Source organism: Oncorhynchus masou, chromosome 5 (genome assembly GCF_036934945.1).
Source record: "Oncorhynchus masou masou isolate Uvic2021 chromosome 5, UVic_Omas_1.1, whole genome shotgun sequence".
NCBI classification, from domain to species: Eukaryota; Metazoa; Chordata; class Actinopteri; order Salmoniformes; family Salmonidae; genus Oncorhynchus; species Oncorhynchus masou.
The window spans coordinates 6151502-6170723 of record NC_088216.1 but is presented as its reverse complement, the minus strand read 5'-3'; the positions used below and the strand labels follow the sequence as shown (position 1 = coordinate 6170723).

Below are 19222 nucleotides of genomic sequence, written 5' to 3'. Positions count from 1 at the left end.
GGCTGTCGGCAACACCTCTATACACCTGTTTACTGTTCGTCTGTGAAGGGAGCCAGGTGGACGTCACCTAGAGTGGGGAACATGTTACCTAGGAGAGGAGAGAGGGTTAGGGCTGTCGGCAACACCTCTATACACCTGTTTACTGTTCGTCTGAAGGGAGCCAGGTGGACGTCACCTAGAGTGGGGAACATGTTACCTAGGAGAGGAGAGAGGGTTAGGGCTGTCGGCAACACCTCTCTATACACCTGTTTACTGTTCGTCTGAAGGGAGCCAGGTGGACGTCACCTAGAGTGGGGAACATGTTACCTAGGAGAGGAGAGAGGGTTAGGGCTGTCGGCAACACCTCTCTATACACCTGTTTACTGTTTGTCTGTGAAGGGAGCCAGGTGGACGTCACCTAGAGTGGGGAACATGTTACCTAGGAGAGGAGAGAGGGTTAGGGCTGTCGGCAACACCTCTATACACCTGTTTACTGTTTGTCTGTGAAGGGAGCCAGGTGGACGTCACCTAGAGTGGGGAACATGTTACCTAGGAGAGGAGAGAGGGTTAGGGCTGTCGGCAACACCTCTATACACCTGTTTACTGTTTGTCTGTGAAGGGAGCCAGGTGGACGTCACCTAGAGTGGGGAACATGTTACCTAGGAGAGGAGAGAGGGTTAGGGCTGTCGGCAACACCTCTATACACCTGTTTACTGTTCGTCTGAAGGGAGCCAGGTGGACGTCACCTAGCGTGGGGAACATGTTACCTAGGAGAGGAGAGAGGGTTAGGGCTGTCGGCAACACCTCTATACACCTGTTTACTGTTCCTCTGTGAAGGGAGCCAGGTGGACGTCACCTAGAGTGGGGAACATGTTACCTAGGAGAGGAGAGAGGGTTAGGGCTGTCGGCAACACCTCTATACACCTGTTTACTGTTCGTCTGAAGGGAGCCAGGTGGACGTCACCTAGAGTGGGGAACATGTTACCTAGGAGAGGAGAGAGGGTTAGGGCTGTCGGCAACACCTCTCTATACACCTGTTTACTGTTCGTCTGAAGGGAGCCAGGTGGACGTCACCTAGAGTGGGGAACATGTTACCTAGGAGAGGAGAGAGGGTTAGGGCTGTCGGCAACACCTCTCTATACACCTGTTTACTGTTTGTCTGTGAAGGGAGCCAGGTGGACGTCACCTAGAGTGGGGAACATGTTACCTAGGAGAGGAGAGAGGGTTAGGGCTGTCGGCAACACCTCTATACACCTGTTTACTGTTTGTCTGTGAAGGGAGCCAGGTGGACGTCACCTAGAGTGGGGAACATGTTACCTAGGAGAGGAGAGAGGGTTAGGGCTGTCGGCAACACCTCTATACACCTGTTTACTGTTTGTCTGTGAAGGGAGCCAGGTGGACGTCACCTAGAGTGGGGAACATGTTACCTAGGAGAGGAGAGAGGGTTAGGGCTGTCGGCAACACCTCTATACACCTGTTTACTGTTCGTCTGAAGGGAGCCAGGTGGACGTCACCTAGCGTGGGGAACATGTTACCTAGGAGAGGAGAGAGGGTTAGGGCTGTCGGCAACACCTCTATACACCTGTTTACTGTTCCTCTGTGAAGGGAGCCAGGTGGACGTCACCTAGAGTGGGGAACATGTTACCTAGGAGAGGAGAGAGGGTTAGGGCTGTCGGCAACACCTCTCTATACACCTGTTTACTGTTCGTCTGAAGGGAGCCAGGTGGACGTCACCTAGAGTGGGGAACATGTTACCTAGGAGAGGAGAGAGGGTTAGGGCTGTCGGCAACACCTCTATACACCGTTTATTCATTACATTTCCTCATCCCGCTATTTCTTTCCTTCCATATCTCCTGTTCTCCATCCTTCCCTCCATCTTACCGTTGGGCTGTATCCCTCCCTCTCTCATCCATCCATCCCTCCCACCCTCATCCATCACTTCCTGTATCCCTCCCTCTCTCATCCATCCATCCCTCCCACCCTCATCCATCACTTCCTCTATCCCTCCCTCACTCCCTCATACCACTCCTCTATCCCTCCCAACCACTCTCGTCCATCCATCCCTCCCTCTATCCCACCCTCTCTCATCCATCCATCCATCCATCCCTCCCACCCTCATCCATCACTTCCTCTATCACTTCCTCACTCCCTCATACCACTCCTCTATCCATCCCCCCCTCATCAATCGCCTCCCCCCTCATCAATCGCCCCTCTCTCAGCTTTAACAACTTCTTGGCGTGAAGGTAACTCTCCAGCATTCTCTAACTCCCTCCCCCCCTCCCCACCGTTGGGTTTGAGGAACTTCTTGGCGTGAAGGTAACTCTCCAGCATCCTCTAACTCCCTCCATCCCTCCCTCCCTCCCTCCCTCCTCACCATTGGGTTTGAGGAACTTCTTGGCGTGAAGGTAACTCTCCAGCATCCTCTCGTTGAAGAGCATGTATCCCATGGGTTCAGAGATGATGATGTCCACCTGCTCTGGTAGAGAGATCTCCTCCACCTTCCCTGCTATCACCACCACACGATCCCCCATTCCGTTGGAGTTTACCAGCACCTACACACACACACACACACACACACACACACACACACACACACACAGGGTTAGGGTGTGTGTGTGTGAGATAGAGGCTCTCAGTGTAGTCTAGTTAACAACAACTTCATCACTAAGAATCACCACAATAACGATATATCACCACAAAAGAAACTAACCCACACTCATACTGTCAGTGTGGTAGGCGGTCAGTGTGGTAGGCGGTCAGTGTGGTAGGCGGTCAGTGTGGTAGGCGGTCAGTGTGGTAGGCGGTCAGTGTGGTAGGCGGTCAGTGTGGTAGGCGGTCAGTGTGGTAGGCGGTCAGTGTGGTAGGCGGTCAGTGTGGTAGGCGGTCAGTGTGGTAGGCGGTCAGTGTGGTAGGCGGTCAGTGTGGTAGGCGGTCAGTGTGGTAGGCGGTCAGTGTGGTAGGCGGTCAGTGTGGTAGGCGGTCAGTGTGGTAGGCGGTCAGTGTGGTAGGCGGTCAGTGTGGTAGGCGGTCAGTGTGGTAGGCGGTCAGTGTGCGTTACCTCTGCGTGCTGGGCCATTGTGCTAGCCTCCACAGCGTAGACCTTCCTGGCTCCGGCCTGCGCCGCAAAGAACGACAGAATACCTGAACCACAGCCCACATCTAACACCACCTGGAGAGAAGGGGAGGGAGGAAGAGGGAGAGAGATCACAGATCATTGGATTGGCAGCACACATAAATCAGTCACTGTGTGTCTGTGTCTGTGTGTGTTACCTTGTCCTTAAAGTCACCGTGGTTCTGAAGGATGGCACGTTGGTAGGTTCCGGTCCGAACATAGTCCTGCATCATGTTCTGCTGCTGAGAGAGATAGCCATAGAACTGGAGGGAGACGGAGGTTCAAAGGGCAGAAGGCAAAGGTCATTCAGAGGCCAATCAGTCAAAGTTCAGCAGTTCTCTCCAATGTTTTTTAGACTTGATAACTCTGTGTGTCTCTCTGCCCGTCTGTGTGTGTCTCTCTCTGTGCGTGTCTCTCTCTGCGCGCGTCTGTGTGTGCCTCTCTCTGCGCGCGCCCCTCTCTGCGCTCATCTGCGCGCGTCTCTCTCTCTGCGCGTCTCTCTCTCTCTGCGCGTCTCTCTCTCTCTCTGCGCGTCTCTCTCTCTCTCTCTCTGCGCGTCTCTCTCTCTCTCTCTGCGCGTCTCTCTCTCTCTCTCTCTGCGCGTCTCTCTCTCTCTCTCTCTGCGTGTCTCTCTGCGTGTCTCTCTCTCTCTCTGCGTGTCTCTCTCTCTCTGCGTGTCTCTCTCTGCGTGTCTCTCTCTCTCTGCGTGTCTCTCTCTCTCTGCGTGTCTCTCTCCGTGTGTCTCTCTCTGTGTGTCTCTCTCTGTGTGTCTCTCTCTGTGTGTCTCTCTCTGTGTGTCTCTCTCTGTGTGTCTCTCTCTGTGTCTCTCTCTCTGTGTCTCTCTCTCTGTGGTGATAAAAACATTGGTGGGTGAACTGATCGCTGGTCACGGTGGAAAAAGCAGCGCTTCCTGTTCTTTCAATGCATTTTTCAGCAAAAGGTGTGTAAACTGTGTCTACTTGCGTTCCCCTCCACTACACCACCGTGTTGGATTAGATGGAACTGCAGGAAATGCCTTGCCAGTGCAGGGGTGTGTGTGTGTGTGTAGGTGTATGTATGTGTAGGTGTGTGTGTGTGTAGGTGTGTGTGTGTAGGTGTGTGTAGGTGTGTGTGTGTAGGTGTGTGTAGGTGTGTGTAGGTGTGTGTGTGTGTAGGTGTGTATAGGTGTGTGTGTGTGTAGGTGTGTATAGGTGTGTGTGTGTAGGTGTGTGTAGGTGTGTGTGTGTAGGTGTGTGTAGGTGTAGGTGTGTGTAGGTGTGTGTAGGTATGTGTAGGTATAGGTGTGTGTAGTGTGTGTGTGTGTGTGTAGGTGTGTGTGTAGGTGTGTAGGTGTGTGTGTAGGTGTGTAGGTGTGTGTGTAGGTGTGTGTGTGTGTAGGTGTGTGTGTGTAGGTGTGTGTGTGTGTAGGTGTGTGTGTGTGTGTGTGTGTAGGTGTGTGTGTAGGTGTGTGTAGGTGTGTGTATGTGTTTGTGTATGTAGGTGTGTAGGTGTGTATGTGTGTGTGTGTAGGTGTGTGTGTGTGTGTAGGTGTGTGTAGGTGTAGGTGTGTGTAGGTGTAGGTGTGTGTAGGTGTGTGTGTGTAGGTGTGTGTGTGTAGGTGTGTGTGTGTAGGTGTGTGTGTGTAGGTGTGTGTGTGTAGGTGTGTGTGTGTAGGTGTGTGTAGGTGTGTGTATGTGTGTGTGTATGTATGTGTGTGTAGGTGTGTGTGTGTAGGTGTGTGTGTAGGTGTGTGTGTAGGTGTATGTATGTATGTGTGTGTGTGTGTAGGTGTATGTGTGTAGGTGTGTGTAAGTGTATGTGTGTAGGTGTGTGTAGGTGTGTAGGTGTATGTGTGTGTGTGTGTGTATGTGTGTAGGTGTGTGTGTATGTGTGTAGGTGTATGTATAGGTGTGTAGGTGTGTGTGTAGGTGTATGTATAGGTGTGTATAGGTGTATGTATAGGTGTGTAGGTGTGTGTGTAGGTGTAGGTGTGTAGGTGTGTGTGTAGGTGTGTGTGTGTGTGGGTGTGTGTAGGTGTGTGTAGGTGTGTGTAGGTGTGTGTAGGTGTGTGTAGGTGTATGTGTGTAGGTGTGTGTAGGTGTATGTGTGTAGGTGTGTGTAGGTGTATGTATAGGTGTGTAGGTGTGTGTGTGTGTGTGTGTAGGTGTGTGTGTGTAGGTGTGTAGGTGTGTGTAGGTGTGTGTGTGTGTAGGTGTGTGTGTGTAGGTGTGTGTGTGTAGGTGTGTGTGTGTAGGTGTATGTGTGTAGGTGTGTGTGTATGTGTGTAGGTGTATGTATAGGTGTGTAGGTGTGTGTGTAGGTGTATGTATAGGTGTGTATAGGTGTATGTATAGGTGTGTAGGTGTGTGTGTAGGTGTAGGTGTGTAGGTGTGTGTGTAGGTGTAGGTGTGTGTGTGTGTAGGTGTGTAGGTGTGTGTGTGTAGGTGTGTAGGTGTGTGTAGGTGTGTGTGTGTGTAGGTGTGTGTGTGTAGGTGTGTGTGTGTAGGTGTGTGTGTGTAGGTGTGTGTGTGTAGGTGTGTGTGTGTAGGTGTGTGTGTGTAGGTGTGTGTAGGTGTGTGTAGGTGTGTGTAGGTGTGTGTAGGTGTGTGTAGGTGTGTGTGTAGGTGTGTGTGTAGGTGTGTGTGTAGGGTGTGTGTAGGTGTGTGTGTAGGTGTGTGTGTGTGTAGGTGTGTGTATAGGTGTGTGTAGGTGTGTGTGTTCCACCTGAAAGTATTGCACGGCAGAGGACTCTTCTGTCCTGTCACTGAAGACGGAGTGTTCTGCATTGTGGCCCCGGCAACTCTTCAGAATGTTATAGAAGGAAGTAAACTCTACACACACACACAGAAACAACACACACACAGAAACAGACTTCACATCACCACCGATGAGGCAATCACTGCACAACTTTTGTAAAACATTCACACAGCCTACCTGCAGGTGTGGAGAACTGTAGCAGGACACTGTTGCAGCCCAGTGTGATGATGAAGGACTGTTTCCCCACACGACTGCATTCCGTTTCCCTGGACAACGAACACTTGAAGACTGATGTCTCATCGCCTGTTGACAAACCACCAGAGACAGGTAAGAAAGCCACACACACACACAATATTTCCAAAGTAGAATTAAACCAACTTTTCAAAGCACAGGTAGAGAGTTAAAATGTCACTATCAGTGCTTCACCTGAAGCTTCCGCAGAAGCATGTAAACAGATGCAAGAGCTTGGTAAGCACGCCTGCTTCTCTTTTCATCTTGCTTCAGGCGAGACATTTTAACACACTAGTTGATTTAATTACACTTATTGGTATGGTCTCATTCCTACACGTAAATGGACCAACCGCACGGGTAAAGTCAGTTAAAATATATTTTTTTATTCAACATTCTGGCTGGCAGAGGTCGAGTGAGTTAACTTTCCCGATCACAGCGATTCAATTATCGCCCAACATCAAATTCAATGAGATTCAACGTCGGGTTTCCAGGCTAACTGACGTTACTCTACAATGAAGATGTGAAGCTTCAGGACAAAGCCACCAAGATGTATTGGCACACCAAGCCTCAAACTTAGCATGCTAGTTACCTAGCCATCTCATAACGTTAATAAAGATGCTATTTTATATGTACTGTATCAATATTCTGGTAATAACCACCCAATTTCTACAACATCAACAATTAGTTCACTTTGGAAAAACACATTTTGGATGAACTTGTGCTATCCCAACGCACCGGCCCATCACAGTGAAATGCTACCTGGTTAGCAAGATGCTAAAGTCAGTTAGCCGCCGCTTTACTGATTGATTCTTCATAGCATCGTGAAGGGTTCTCGGGCTGCCACAAGGCAGGAAGCGCTAAGCTAACTAGCGGATAATCAATACCCCGGGAGCTGGTTATAGCAGCTACTTACTATTGGAGAGATTTAGGAGAGCCGTGTCTGGGGTGCTTTTAACCTCCAACCTCAGGGGCTGTTGCTCGGAGTGTCGCTGGATCTCTCCGTTCGCGTCCCCGATGGACCGCAACCGCACACAGGGAAACACCGATACCGCCATCTTTGCTACTTGACTTTGCTTCGTCGGCTCAGACTTCACGATCCAGCAAACTGCGGTGCTGCTCGCTACTGCCACCTACAGTCAGTCGGGGCATAACAGAAGCTGCATCTTGTGAAATACCAAGGCTATCGGTCCTTGTTTCTGAAACCTGGGGGATATAGGGGAGTCCAATAATGTGTGTGTATATATCTCAATTAAAAAGTTTGCGGTCACTTAGAAATGTTCTTGTTTTTGAAAGAAAAGCATTTTTTTCTCCCATTAAAATTTACATTTAAGTCATTTAGCAGACGCTCTTATCCAGAGCGACTTACAAATTAATTGATAACATTAATTGATCAGAAATACAGTGTAGACATGGTTAATGTTGTGACTATTGCAGCTAGAAACGACTGATTTTGTAATAGAATATCTACACGGGCGTACAGAGGTCCATTATCAGCAACCATCACTCCTGTATTCCAATGGCACGTTGTGTTAGCTAATCCAAGTTGATCATTTTAAAAGGCTAATTGATCATTAGAAAACACTTTTGCAATTATGTTAGCACAGCTGAAAACTGTTGTGCTGACTAAAGAAGCAATAAAACTGGCCTTCTTTAGACTAGTTGAGTATCTGGAGCAATAGCATTTGTTTTGTTGCTTTGTTGGCACATTGGAAGTATTCCTTTCAAAAATGTTTAGGCATCAACAATCTATCCAAAGACCCACCACATACATAAAGTAGTCACACACACATAGTGGTCATTGTGATTTACTAGGTTGGAAACACCGAGATGATCGACAGTATAACACAGTTACAAAGTTCAGACACAGAGGATGGACAGTATAACACAGTTACAAAGTTCAGGCACAGAGGATGGACAGTATAACACAGTTACAAAGTTCATCCTCTGTGCCTGGACAGTATAACACAGTTACAAAGTTCATCCTCTGTGCCTGGACAGTATAACACAGTTACAAAGTTCAGGCACAGAGGATCGACAGTATAACACAGTTACAAAGTTCAGGCCCAGAGGATCGACAGTATAACACAGTTACAAAGTTCAGGCCCAGAGGATAGACAGTATAACACAGTTACAAAGTTCAGGCACAGAGGATAGACAGTATAACACAGTTACAAAGTTCAGGCACAGAGGATAGACAGTATAACACAGTTACAAAGTTCAGGCACAGAGGATGGACAGTATAACACAGTTACAAAGTTCAGGCACAGAGGATAGACAGTATAACACAGTTACAAAGTTCAGGCACAGAGGATAGACAGTATAACACAGTTACAAAGTTCATCCTCTGTGCCTGGACAGTATAACACAGTTACAAAGTTCAGGCACAGAGGATGGACAGTATAACACAGTTACAAAGTTCAGGCACAGAGGATGGACAGTATAACACAGTTACAAAGTTCAGGCCCAGAGGATCGACAGTATAACACAGTTACAAAGTTCAGGCCCAGAGGATAGACAGTATAACACAGTTACAAAGTTCAGGCACAGAGGATAGACAGTATAACACAGTTACAAAGTTCAGGCACAGAGGATGGACAGTATAACACAGTTACAAAGCTCAGGCACAGAGGATGGACAGTATATCAGATTAAAACTCCTCATACGAGGCCGGTGGCGAGGCCGGACAGTTCCACGCTCACAGATCAACGATAAAAATACACTGTGATGTAGGCTGATGGAATCAGAAAAAGGACAGTCATGGTGATGTGGCTCAACAGTAACCTGAAACAAGCTGAAGCACCAGCTGTGGCATATGGAAATGAGTGTTTGTCTTAGTTAAATACGTTCCCATTTGCTATAGTGTTATCTGTGACTGAATGTAGGCTAGTGGAAAACCATGCTATAGTGTTATCGGTGACTGAATGTAGGCTAGTGGAAAACCATGCTATAGTGTTATCGGTGACTGAATGTAGGCTAGTGGAAAACCATGCTATAGTGTTATCTGTGACTGAATGTAGGCTAGTGGAAAACCATGCTATAGTGTTATCTGTGACTGAATGTAGGCTAGTGGAAAACCATGCTATAGTGTTATCGGTGACTGAATGTAGGCTAGTGGAAAACCATGCTATAGTGTTATCTGTGACTGAATGTAGGCTAGTGGAAAACCATACTATAGTGTTATTTGTGACTGAATGTAGGCTAGTGGAAAACCATACTATAGTGTTATCGGTGACTGAATGTAGGCTAGTGGAAAACCATACTATAGTGTTATCGGTGACTGAATGTAGGCTAGTGGAAAACCATACTATAGTGTTATCGGTGACTGAATGTAGGCTAGTGGAAAACCATGCTATAGTGTTATCGGTGACTGAATGTAGGCTAGTGGAAAACCATGCTATAGTGTTATCGGTGACTGAATGTAGGCTAGTGGAAAACCATGCTATAGTGTTATCTGTGACTGAATGTAGGCTAGTGGAAAACCATGCTATAGTGTTATCGGTGACTGAATGTAGGCTAGTGGAAAACCATGCTATAGTGTTATCGGTGACTGAATGTAGGCTAGTGGAAAACCATGCTATAGTGTTATCGGTGACTGAATGTAGGCTAGTGGAAAACCATGCTATAGTGTTATCGGTGACTGAATGTAGGCTAGTGGAAAACCATGCTATAGTGTTATCGGTGACTGAATGTAGGCTAGTGGAAAACCATGCTATAGTGTTATCTGTGACTGAATGTAGGCTAGTGGAAAACCATGCTATAGTGTTATCTGTGACTGAATGTAGACTAGTGGAAAACCATGCTATAGTGTTATCGGTGACTGAATGTAGGCTAGTGGAAAACCATGCTATAGTGTTATCGGTGACTGAATGTAGGCTAGTGGAAAACCATGCTATAGTGTTATCTGTGACTGAATGTAGGCTAGTGGAAAACCATGCTATAGTGTTATCTGTGACTGAATGTAGGCTAGTGGAAAACCATGCTATAGTGTTATCGGTGACTGAATGTAGGCTAGTGGAAAACCATGCTATAGTGTTATCGGTGACTGAATGTAGGCTAGTGGAAAACAATACTATAGTGTTATCGGTGACTGAATGTAGGCTAGTGGAAAACCATGCTATAGTGTTATCGGTGACTGAATGTAGGCTAGTGGAAAACCATGCTATAGTGTTATCTGTGACTGAATGTAGGCTAGTGGAAAACCATGCTATAGTGTTATCTGTGACTGAATGTAGGCTAGTGGAAAACCATGCTATAGTGTTATCGGTGACTGAATGTAGGCTAGTGGAAAACCATGCTATAGTGTTATCGGTGACTGAATGTAGGCTAGTGGAAAACCATGCTATAGTGTTATCGGTGACTGAATGTAGGCTAGTGGAAAACCATGAGAAGGACATGAGTATTTCCAGGGAAAAAGGCCAAGGACAGGAGTGGCTTCCTAAAAAAGGTACAGGAGGGCACAACAATGTAACATTTAAGATCACATCAGTATCATCACAACCGAATGAACGAACCCTTCGATAAAAAGGCTGATTATTTCATAAAATCTTAAATAAAATAGGTCGACGAAAGTTTAAAAGAAACATGTAACTGCCAGTCTCTTGTGTAGAGTACAACTGGGTATATGTGGTTAGTGTTCCGCATGAATTCTAGATTCTAATTCTATGGTTCTGGATCCCTGGGTTGATAATGTCAACCTGTACCATGTGGTAGTTTGTACCAGGAAGTATACTGCATGTGGAACACAAACAATAGAAGGTGACAAGACAGCATGTAGGCCAATCGGCTAGAACTGTAGGCTAAACATCAACACGTACCCTGGTTAAAACATTCAACGGTTGGTCACTTCCTTATTGTGCTGTACATGTCGTCGGACACACAAGTTACATCCCAAATAACACCCTATTCTCTATATACTGCACTATAGGGCTCTGGTCAAAAGTAGTGCACTATATAGGGAATAGGGTGCTATTTGGGAGTCAACCTCAAAGGCACATTCACTGGCTGTCTGCCTGTCAGAGGCTGATATCATACTGGTGGAAAGTACAGTGCATAGATACAATGTAGGGTTGGAGAACTACAGTAACTTTACAAAACTTGACAGATTTTCCAGAAATTCCAGTAGAAGATTCCTGGGTTTTCCGCTTATTCCCTCCCGATTCCAGGAATCTTTACAACAGGAATTTCTGGAAAACTGGGGAATTTTCAGGAAGTTACAACCCTAATACAATGTCATCATCATGATCATCATAACAAATAGGATATCACATCAACAGCCTGAACATACATGTATAATGGCACTACTAGGCTTTATCTGAATACATGGACTGTCTAGCCTGGTACCAGATCTGTTTGTGCGGTCTTGCCAACATCTTTGGTCATTGTCGTGCCTTGGCATGCCAGATCTGGGATCAGGCTAGAGGTTAACATTGGGATAGCTGCAACACACAAATGGACCAGCAGTAGAGAGAGAAGAGGAAGGGTCCCTCATAGGACATACAGCAACAACTCCTCCTCCATACACTGACTGTTGCTGCAGAGAGAGACAGACAGAGGGGGTGGGGGGAGAGACACAGACAGAGGGGGGGGGGAGAGAGAGACACACAGAGAGAGAGAGAGGGAGAGACACAGAGAGAGAGAGAGAGATGGTAAATAAACAAAATACTATCAACCACACACATAATTATTATAATTAGGAGCATCTGACATATTGCCAATTCACCAGCATCTATCTCATCCAAAACCCAGACAGGAGACTGCAACAGGTGAGCGACTGGAGAAGAGAGGAGGAGGAGACTGGAACAGGTGAGAGAGGAGGAGGAGACTGGAACAGGTGAGAGAGGAGGAGGAGACTGGAACAGGTGAGAGAGGAGGAGGAGACTGGAACAGGTGAGAGAGGAGGAGGAGACTGGAACAGGTGAGAGAGGAGGAGGAGACTGGAACAGGTGAGAGAGGAGGAGGAGACTGGAACAGGTGAGAGAGGAGGAGGAGACTGGAACAGGTGAGAGAGGAGGAGGAGACTGGAACAGGTGAGAGTGGACAAGAGAGGAGGACGAGACTGGCACATGTGAGAGTGGAGAAGAGAGGAGGAGGAGGAGACTGGAATAGGTGAGAGTGGAGAAGAGAGGGGGAGAAGACTGGAACAGGTGAGAGAGTGGAGAAGAGAGAGTGATGGATAAGAGGAGACTAAGGTGTACATCCTTAGAACAGGCTGCAGGACTCTGGAGAGAGAGAAGGAGAAGAGGATAGGAGACTGTACTAGGTTACCTCAGACCAGACTGCAGGACTTGGCAGAGAGGAGAAGAGGATAGGAGACTGTACTAGGTTACCTCAGACCAGACTGCAGGACTTGGCAGAGAGGAGAAGAGGATAGGAGACTGTACTAGGTTACCTCAGACCAGACTGCAGGACTTGGCAGAGAGGAGAAGAGGATAGGAGACTGTACTAGGTTACCTCAGACCAGACTGCAGGACTTGGCAGAGAGGAGAAGAGGATAGGAGACTGTACTAGGTTACCTCAGACCAGACTGCAGGACTTGGCAGAGAGGAGAAGAGGATAGGAGACTGTACTAGGTTACCTCAGACCAGACTGCAGGACTTGGCAGAGAGGAGAAGAGGATAGGAGACTGTACTAGGTTACCTCAGACCAGACTGCAGGACTTGGCAGAGAGGAGAAGAGGATAGGAGACTGTACTAGGTTACCTCAGACCAGACTGCAGGACTTGGCAGAGAGGAGAAGAGGATAGGAGACTGTACTAGGTTACCTCAGACCAGACTGCAGGACTTGGCAGAGAGGAGAAGAGGATAGGAGACTGTACTAGGTTACCTCAGACCAGACTGCAGGACTTGGCAGAGAGGAGAAGAGGATAGGAGACTGTACTAGGTTACCTCAGACCAGACTGCAGGACTTGGCAGAGAGGAGAAGAGGATAGGAGACTGTACTAGGTTACCTCAGACCAGACTGCAGGACTTGGCAGAGAGGAGAAGAGGATAGGAGACTGTACTAGGTTACCTCAGACCAGACTGCAGGACTTGGCAGAGAGGAGAAGAGGATAGGAGACTGTACTAGGTTACCTCAGACCAGACTGCAGGACTTGGCAGAGAGGAGAAGAGGATAGGAGACTGTACTAGGTTACCTCAGACCAGACTGCAGGACTTGGCAGAGAGGAGAAGAGGATAGGAGACTGTACTAGGTTACCTCAGACCAGACTGCAGGACTTGGCAGAGAGGAGAAGAGGATAGGAGACTGTACTAGGTTACCTCAGACCAGGCTGCAGGACTTGGCAGAGAGGAGAAGAGGATAGGAGACTGTACTAGGTTACCTCAGACCAGACTGCAGGACTTGGCAGAGAGGAGAAGAGGATAGGAGACTGTACTAGGTTACCTCAGACCAGACTGCAGGACTTGGCAGAAAGAGGTAAAAATATATATATTTTTTTTGGGGGGGGCTTATATTTGTCCTGTTACATAAGTGTGTAATGTAAATGTGTTTCTTGCATATCCCAACTCCCCCTGTGGGGTCACAACCAGGGTCACAACCAGGGTCACCATTGTACAGCACCCCTGGAGTAATTTGGGTTAAGTGCCTTGCTCAAGGGTACAGCGGCAGATTTTTCACGTTGTCGGCTCCGGTGTCCAAACCAGTGACCTTTTGGTTACCGGTCCAATGCTCTAACCTTGAGGCGACCTGCCGAGAAGAGGAGGAGGAAGAGGAGGAGAGAGGACAAAGGTGTTCTAGGCTACCTCAGAACAGGCTGCAGGACTTGGGGGGTCTGAAGGGGTTGTCACTGGAGGGGACCTGCCGAGAAGAGGAGGAAGAGGAGGAGAGAGGACAAAGGTGTTCTAGGCTACCTCAGAACAGGCTGCAGGACTTGGGGGGTCTGAAGGGGTTGTCACTGGAGGGGACCCCCATCAGGAGAGGGTCCTGGTGAGCGTTCTGCAGACAGTAGTTCTTCAGGTCCACTGCAGCCTGAGACACCTGGGGGTTCATTATAATAATTATTCATTACAGAACACAAAAAGATATATGACTGGGACTGATGCATTATGGGGCGGCTTCCCAGACACAGATTAAACCAGGTCCTGAACTAGACGGTGATCTCAATGGAGAATGTCTATTAAAAGCTGTTATTAGTCGAGGACCAGGCTTAATCTGTATCCGGGAAACTGCCCCTAGATACTATATACACCACGTCTCTCCAACCCTGTTCCTGGAGAGAAAGTATCCTGTAGGTTCACTCCAACCCTGTTCCTGGAGAGAAACCCTCCTGTAGGTTCACTCCAACCCTGTTCCTGGAGAGAAACCCTCCTGTAGGTTCACTCTAACCCTGTTCCTGGAGAGAAACCCTCCTGTAGGTTCACTCCAACCCTGTTCCTGGAGAGAAACCCTTCTGTAGGTTCACTCCAACCCTGTTCCTGGAGAGAAGCTATCCTGTAGCTTCCCTCCAACCCTATTCCTGGAGAGAAGCCCTCCTGTAAATTTTTGCTCCAACCCTGATCTAGTGCACCTGATTGTAATAATTAGCTGGTTGATGCGTTGAATCATGTTGGTTCCAACTGGGGTTGGAGTGAACACCTACAGGAGGGTCTCTCTCCAGGAACAGGGTTGGAGTGAACACCTACAGGAAGGTCTCTCTCCAGGAACAGGGTTGGAGTGAACACCTACAGGAGGGTCTCTCTCCAGGAACAGGGTTGGAGTGAACACCTACAGGAGGGTCTCTCTCCAGGAACAGGGTTGGAGTGAACACCTACAGGAGGGTCTCTCTCGAGGAACAGGGTTGGAGTGCACACCGACAGGAGGGTCTCTCTCCAGGAACAGGGTTGGAGTGAACACCTACAGGAGGGTCTCTCTCCAGGAACAGGGTTGGAGTGCACACCTACAGGAGGGTCTCTCTCCAGGAACAGGGTTGGAGTGCACACCTATACATACCTACCTCCATCCCTCCAGTATCCCTGTCCCCTATACATATCTACCTCCATCCCTCCAGTATCCATGTCCCCTATACATATCTACCTCCATCCCTCCAGTATCCCTGTCCCCTATACATACCTACCTCCATCCCTCCAGTATCCATGTCCCCTATACATACCTACCTCCATCCCTCCAGTATCCATGTCCCCTATACATATCTACCTCCATCCCTCCAGTATCCCTGTCCCCTATACATATCTACCTTCATCCCTCCAGTATCTCTGTCCCCTATACATATCTACCTCCATCCCTCCAGTATCCCTGTCCCCTATACATACCTACCTCCATCCCTCCAGTATCTCTGTCCCCTATACATACCTACCTCCATCCCTCCAGTATCTCTGTCCCCTATACATACCTACCTCCATCCCTCCAGTATCCCTGTCCCCTATACATATCTACCTCCATCCCTCCAGTATCCCTGTCCCCTATACATATCTACCTCCATCCCTCCAGTATCTCTGTCCCCTATACATATCTACCTCCATCCCTCCAGTATCTCTGTCCCCTATACATATCTACCTCCATCCCTCCAGTATCCGTGTCCCCTATACATATCTACCTCAATCCCTCCAGTATCCCTGTCCCCTATACATATCTACCTCCATCCCTCCAGTATCTCTGTCCCCTATACATATCTACCTCCATCCCTCCAGTATCTCTGTCCCCTATACATATCTACCTCCATCCCTCCAGTGTCCGTGTCCCCTATACATATCTACCTCCATCCCTCCAGTATCCATGTCCCCTATACATACCTACCTCCATCCCTCCAGTATCCCTGCACATGTAAGTATGGTACTGGACTATATTTCCTGTATATAGAATGCTGACCTACATACTGTACTTTATCCTGTACTTCATATTTCTTATTTACCATGTTTTTTTCTCTAGCAATACATTGTTATTGATTATTGCCTTGTCGGGTTTTGAGTTTACAAAAAAGGCATTTCACTGTTCTTGTGCATGTGACATTAAAACTTGTACCGCACTGGTGTTACTACACAACCTCATTTCCATAGTAACAGATTTCAACACAGAAGTTTTGAATACATTTTCTAGTGACTAAACGACAGTTAGGCCACAGCTGGATTTCCAATGCAAAGAAGAGAGTACTTCATGCCCTGTACAGGAAGTAGCCTTCCCCATTCATAGATGCTAACTACGTCAGTGCTTATTGACGAGAAGTGTGACGATAAGCGTCTTCTGACCAGGGGATCTTTATTAGGAGCCCTGATGCTTGCTATAAACACGTCGCTTGTGATACCGTTTTGGAAACATAAGGAACGCATCAAGAGGCGTCACTACAGTCCCTGGTTCGATTCCGGGTTGTATCACATTTGGCCGTCATTGGGAGTCCCATAGGGCAGCACACAATTTGCCCAGCATTGTGTGGGTTTGGCCGGGTAGGCCGGCATTGTAAATAAGAATTTGTTCTTCAACTGACTTGCCTGGTTAAATTAAGGTTAAATAAAAACATCTCATTTCAGCAAGAAATACATTTTCAAAACAACATGTAAATGATCAGACACCATCATAGAGTTACGGTTAGTGTCCCTACATGGCAGACACCATCATAGAGTTACGGTTAGTGTCCCTACATGGCAGACACCATCATAGAGTTACGGTTAGTGTCCCTACATGGCAGACACCATCATAGAGTTACGGTTAGTGTCCCTACATGGCAGACACCATCATAGAGTTACGGTTAGTGTCCCTTCATGGCAGACACCATCATAGAGTTACGGTTAGTGTCCCTACATGGCAGACACCATCATAGAGTTACGGTTAGTGTCCCTACATGGCAGACACCATCATAGAGTTACGGTTAGTGTCCCTACATGGCAGACACCATCATAGAGTTACGGTTAGTGTCCCTACATGGCCAAATGTCCATGTTACAGCGCTTGTTTGCGGAAGACATGGCTAATTAGCACAGGTGGCGGCCTATCTAGCTGCTCCAAACACCTGTGCGTAACGCGTGCCACATTTTGTAACAATGCGAAGGGCTCCGCTTCGCTCCACATTGACATGATTGGTTGACGGTGTGGGGGCGGGATTGGTTTGAACTCCTGGAAAGAGATCGGGAGGTAATGGTGATAGATGTGGTAACGAGGTAATTGGAATGCAGACAGGATGCTGGATTGGTGCACAGCCAACAAATCTGAAATAAAGTGGATATTTGTCAAATCTGTCATGACTAATGTATTGTAAGAGGCCCACACTGTGGTTACTAAAATCTGATTGAGATATATTTGGCTGTTTTCACTGCATAACATTTAGAAGTTGGTCCTTTTCAGGTTTAGAAGAAGTGACTGCTAAATGCTAACTCCCATTCGTATAAACTGGTAGCATAACTAGCTTACAGAAATCCTTGGTGTTAGTCAGTCGTTAAACTCATGCAGTTTATTGGTGACTTGAACACGTATTGGGGTTGACATCCATGCAATAATTACTCGGATTTAACCTCAACATAGTGGGAAATGCACATTTTATTTATTTATTTTTATTTTACCTTTATTTTACTAGGCAAGTCAGTTAAGAAAAAAAATATTATTTTCAATGACGGCCTAGGAACAGTGGGTTAACTACCTGTTCAGGGGCAGAACGACAGATTTGTACCTTGTCAGCTAGGGGATTCGAACTTGCAACCTTTTGGTTACTTGTCCAATGTTCTAACCACTAGGCTACCCTGCCCCATAGCCAAGGGGAGTGGTCCTGAGGGTGCTGCAGCACCCTCTAAATCTTTTAACTGATCATTCATGCCCCCCCCCCCCGCCCATCAAGTTAGTGCACTAGGCCTTTTAGGCTAATAGTGTATTGGCTGAGCAAAATACTAATCAGCAAAACTGGGAGAAATGCCGCCCCCTGTGGCTACAATAAGATACACGGTAATCATCGATTTCCTGAAACGGTTTTCGCAATTTATGCTGATATGCCCCTAGTCTTTAATGTCAGAGAAATCATCTTTCAAATAAAAAACACACCTACTGTAGACATAGCCCCTCCTCACCCACGGTCTATGGCTATAGTAACTGTATATGTTAGTATTTAAAATATTCTACGGATATTAGCATAGGTTCCGAAAGCGATGATTATTGACGTGTAAAAACACAGCTTCAGAATTGTAGTTGACATACACAGAGCCAAATGTAATGGCTGAAAAGCCTGCATGCGGAAAAGGGTTTTCGGGAGCGAGAAGTAGCCTACCGACACTAGACAGAGGCAGTTATATGGCAAGTTTACTTAGAGAAAGAAAAAATGGCTTCGGAATATTACTAACCCGTGGGAATGTCAGTGAACTGACTCATCCAAGATAGGCCAACACTCAGACCCGACTTTCAATCTATTTCACTAGGCCACCGATGCAGGACCATGGTCCTAGGACTGTCTCGATAGCAGGCAAAAGTTGATTGAATTATGAATTACTTTCCCATTTGATCGACTTTATTATTTTGGCTGTCAACAATACTAGCCTACGGACAAGAGGCGACGATGTAGACTAGCCTACTGTTCTATAGACATTTGTAACATGACAACATTGATACAAGGTAGCAACATGTACAACTGTATTATACCTAACATGACAACTTCATAAAGCAACATTTGCATCATTGTAACTTCGTGTTGGCTACTTTGTTTCACGTCACTAGCCTACTCCAAGCGGCTACGCTGTCCCAGCGACAGGAGTGTCGTTAAACAGCTCTTCCGTGTTTGTTTGGTGTTAGTGTTGCTGCTACGATCCCGTTTACCTTGATCCTACGGACACTGGCCTCCAAACGCAGCTGTTTCACTACTCTCTGAGCGACGACCAAGTTGCTGCTGGCGTTGTTGTTTGACATGTCGAGGGTCAGAAGAGTGAAAGTAGGTTAATCCTTACTAGGGCGACTGTGAGAGAAAGTGTCAGAGTTTGTGAAAGCAGTCCGTCTGTCGTTCTCTCCCCGCCCACTCGACACAACGTTTCCTCAACGACATTCTAATTGGTTGTCGGTCAATCGATCACCGACCACGGTTACATTCACACGAACTATTTGATATTAAAACTGATTATGGGTGAAGGCCGAGTTTGGCAATAGTCATGTAAACACCTTGCTCTTCTTATCGTAAAACGGCGTAAGGTCATGATCGAAGTAAGCATAAGTTGATTAAAACACCTGGGTTTCGGAACAATAAAAAAAAAATATTAGGACACGTAAA

General features: G+C 47.2%; 2 protein-coding genes across 9 annotated transcripts in view; both read right to left on the bottom strand.

Moving 5' to 3' along the window:
• Positions 1–7181, bottom strand: part of LOC135531516 (histone-arginine methyltransferase CARM1-like) — a 30850-nt gene extending 23669 nt beyond the window's left edge. For 6 of the 7 annotated variants that reach the window (XR_010454025.1, XR_010454023.1, XR_010454024.1 and 3 more), the window contains exons 1-6: positions 6972–7181; positions 6005–6130; positions 5795–5901; positions 3250–3354; positions 3038–3148; positions 2354–2531 (exon numbers count right to left, since the gene is read on the bottom strand). Coding sequence is in view for 2 of the 7 variants with exons in the window: in XM_064959540.1 (XP_064815612.1) it covers positions 2354–2531; positions 3038–3148; positions 3250–3354; positions 5795–5901; positions 6005–6130; positions 6972–7113 (769 nt within the window). In the remaining 5 variants the exon portion in view is untranslated. The remainder of the gene's footprint in view (positions 1–2353; positions 2532–3037; positions 3149–3249; positions 3355–5794; positions 5902–6004; positions 6131–6971) is intronic. The other variant, XM_064959557.1, reaches the window with a different exon arrangement.
• Positions 7182–7847: 666 nt separating this feature from the next.
• On the bottom strand, positions 7848–18988 carry LOC135531496 (guanine nucleotide-binding protein G(I)/G(S)/G(O) subunit gamma-5-like). Of its 2 annotated transcripts, XM_064959535.1 has the most exons (3): positions 18778–18988; positions 13798–14032; positions 7848–11588 (listed from the first exon to the last, which is right to left on the bottom strand). In XM_064959535.1, the coding sequence occupies exons 1-2, from the start codon at positions 18865–18867 to the stop codon at positions 13907–13909; spliced, it is 216 nt and encodes a 71-aa protein (XP_064815607.1). In that variant the 5' UTR covers positions 18868–18988; the 3' UTR covers positions 7848–11588; positions 13798–13906. The 2 variants fall into 2 exon arrangements, with proteins under 2 accessions (XP_064815607.1, XP_064815601.1); XM_064959529.1 differs by lacking the exon at positions 18778–18988 and having other exon boundaries at positions 13798–13872.
• Positions 18989–19222: the final 234 nt, after the last annotated feature.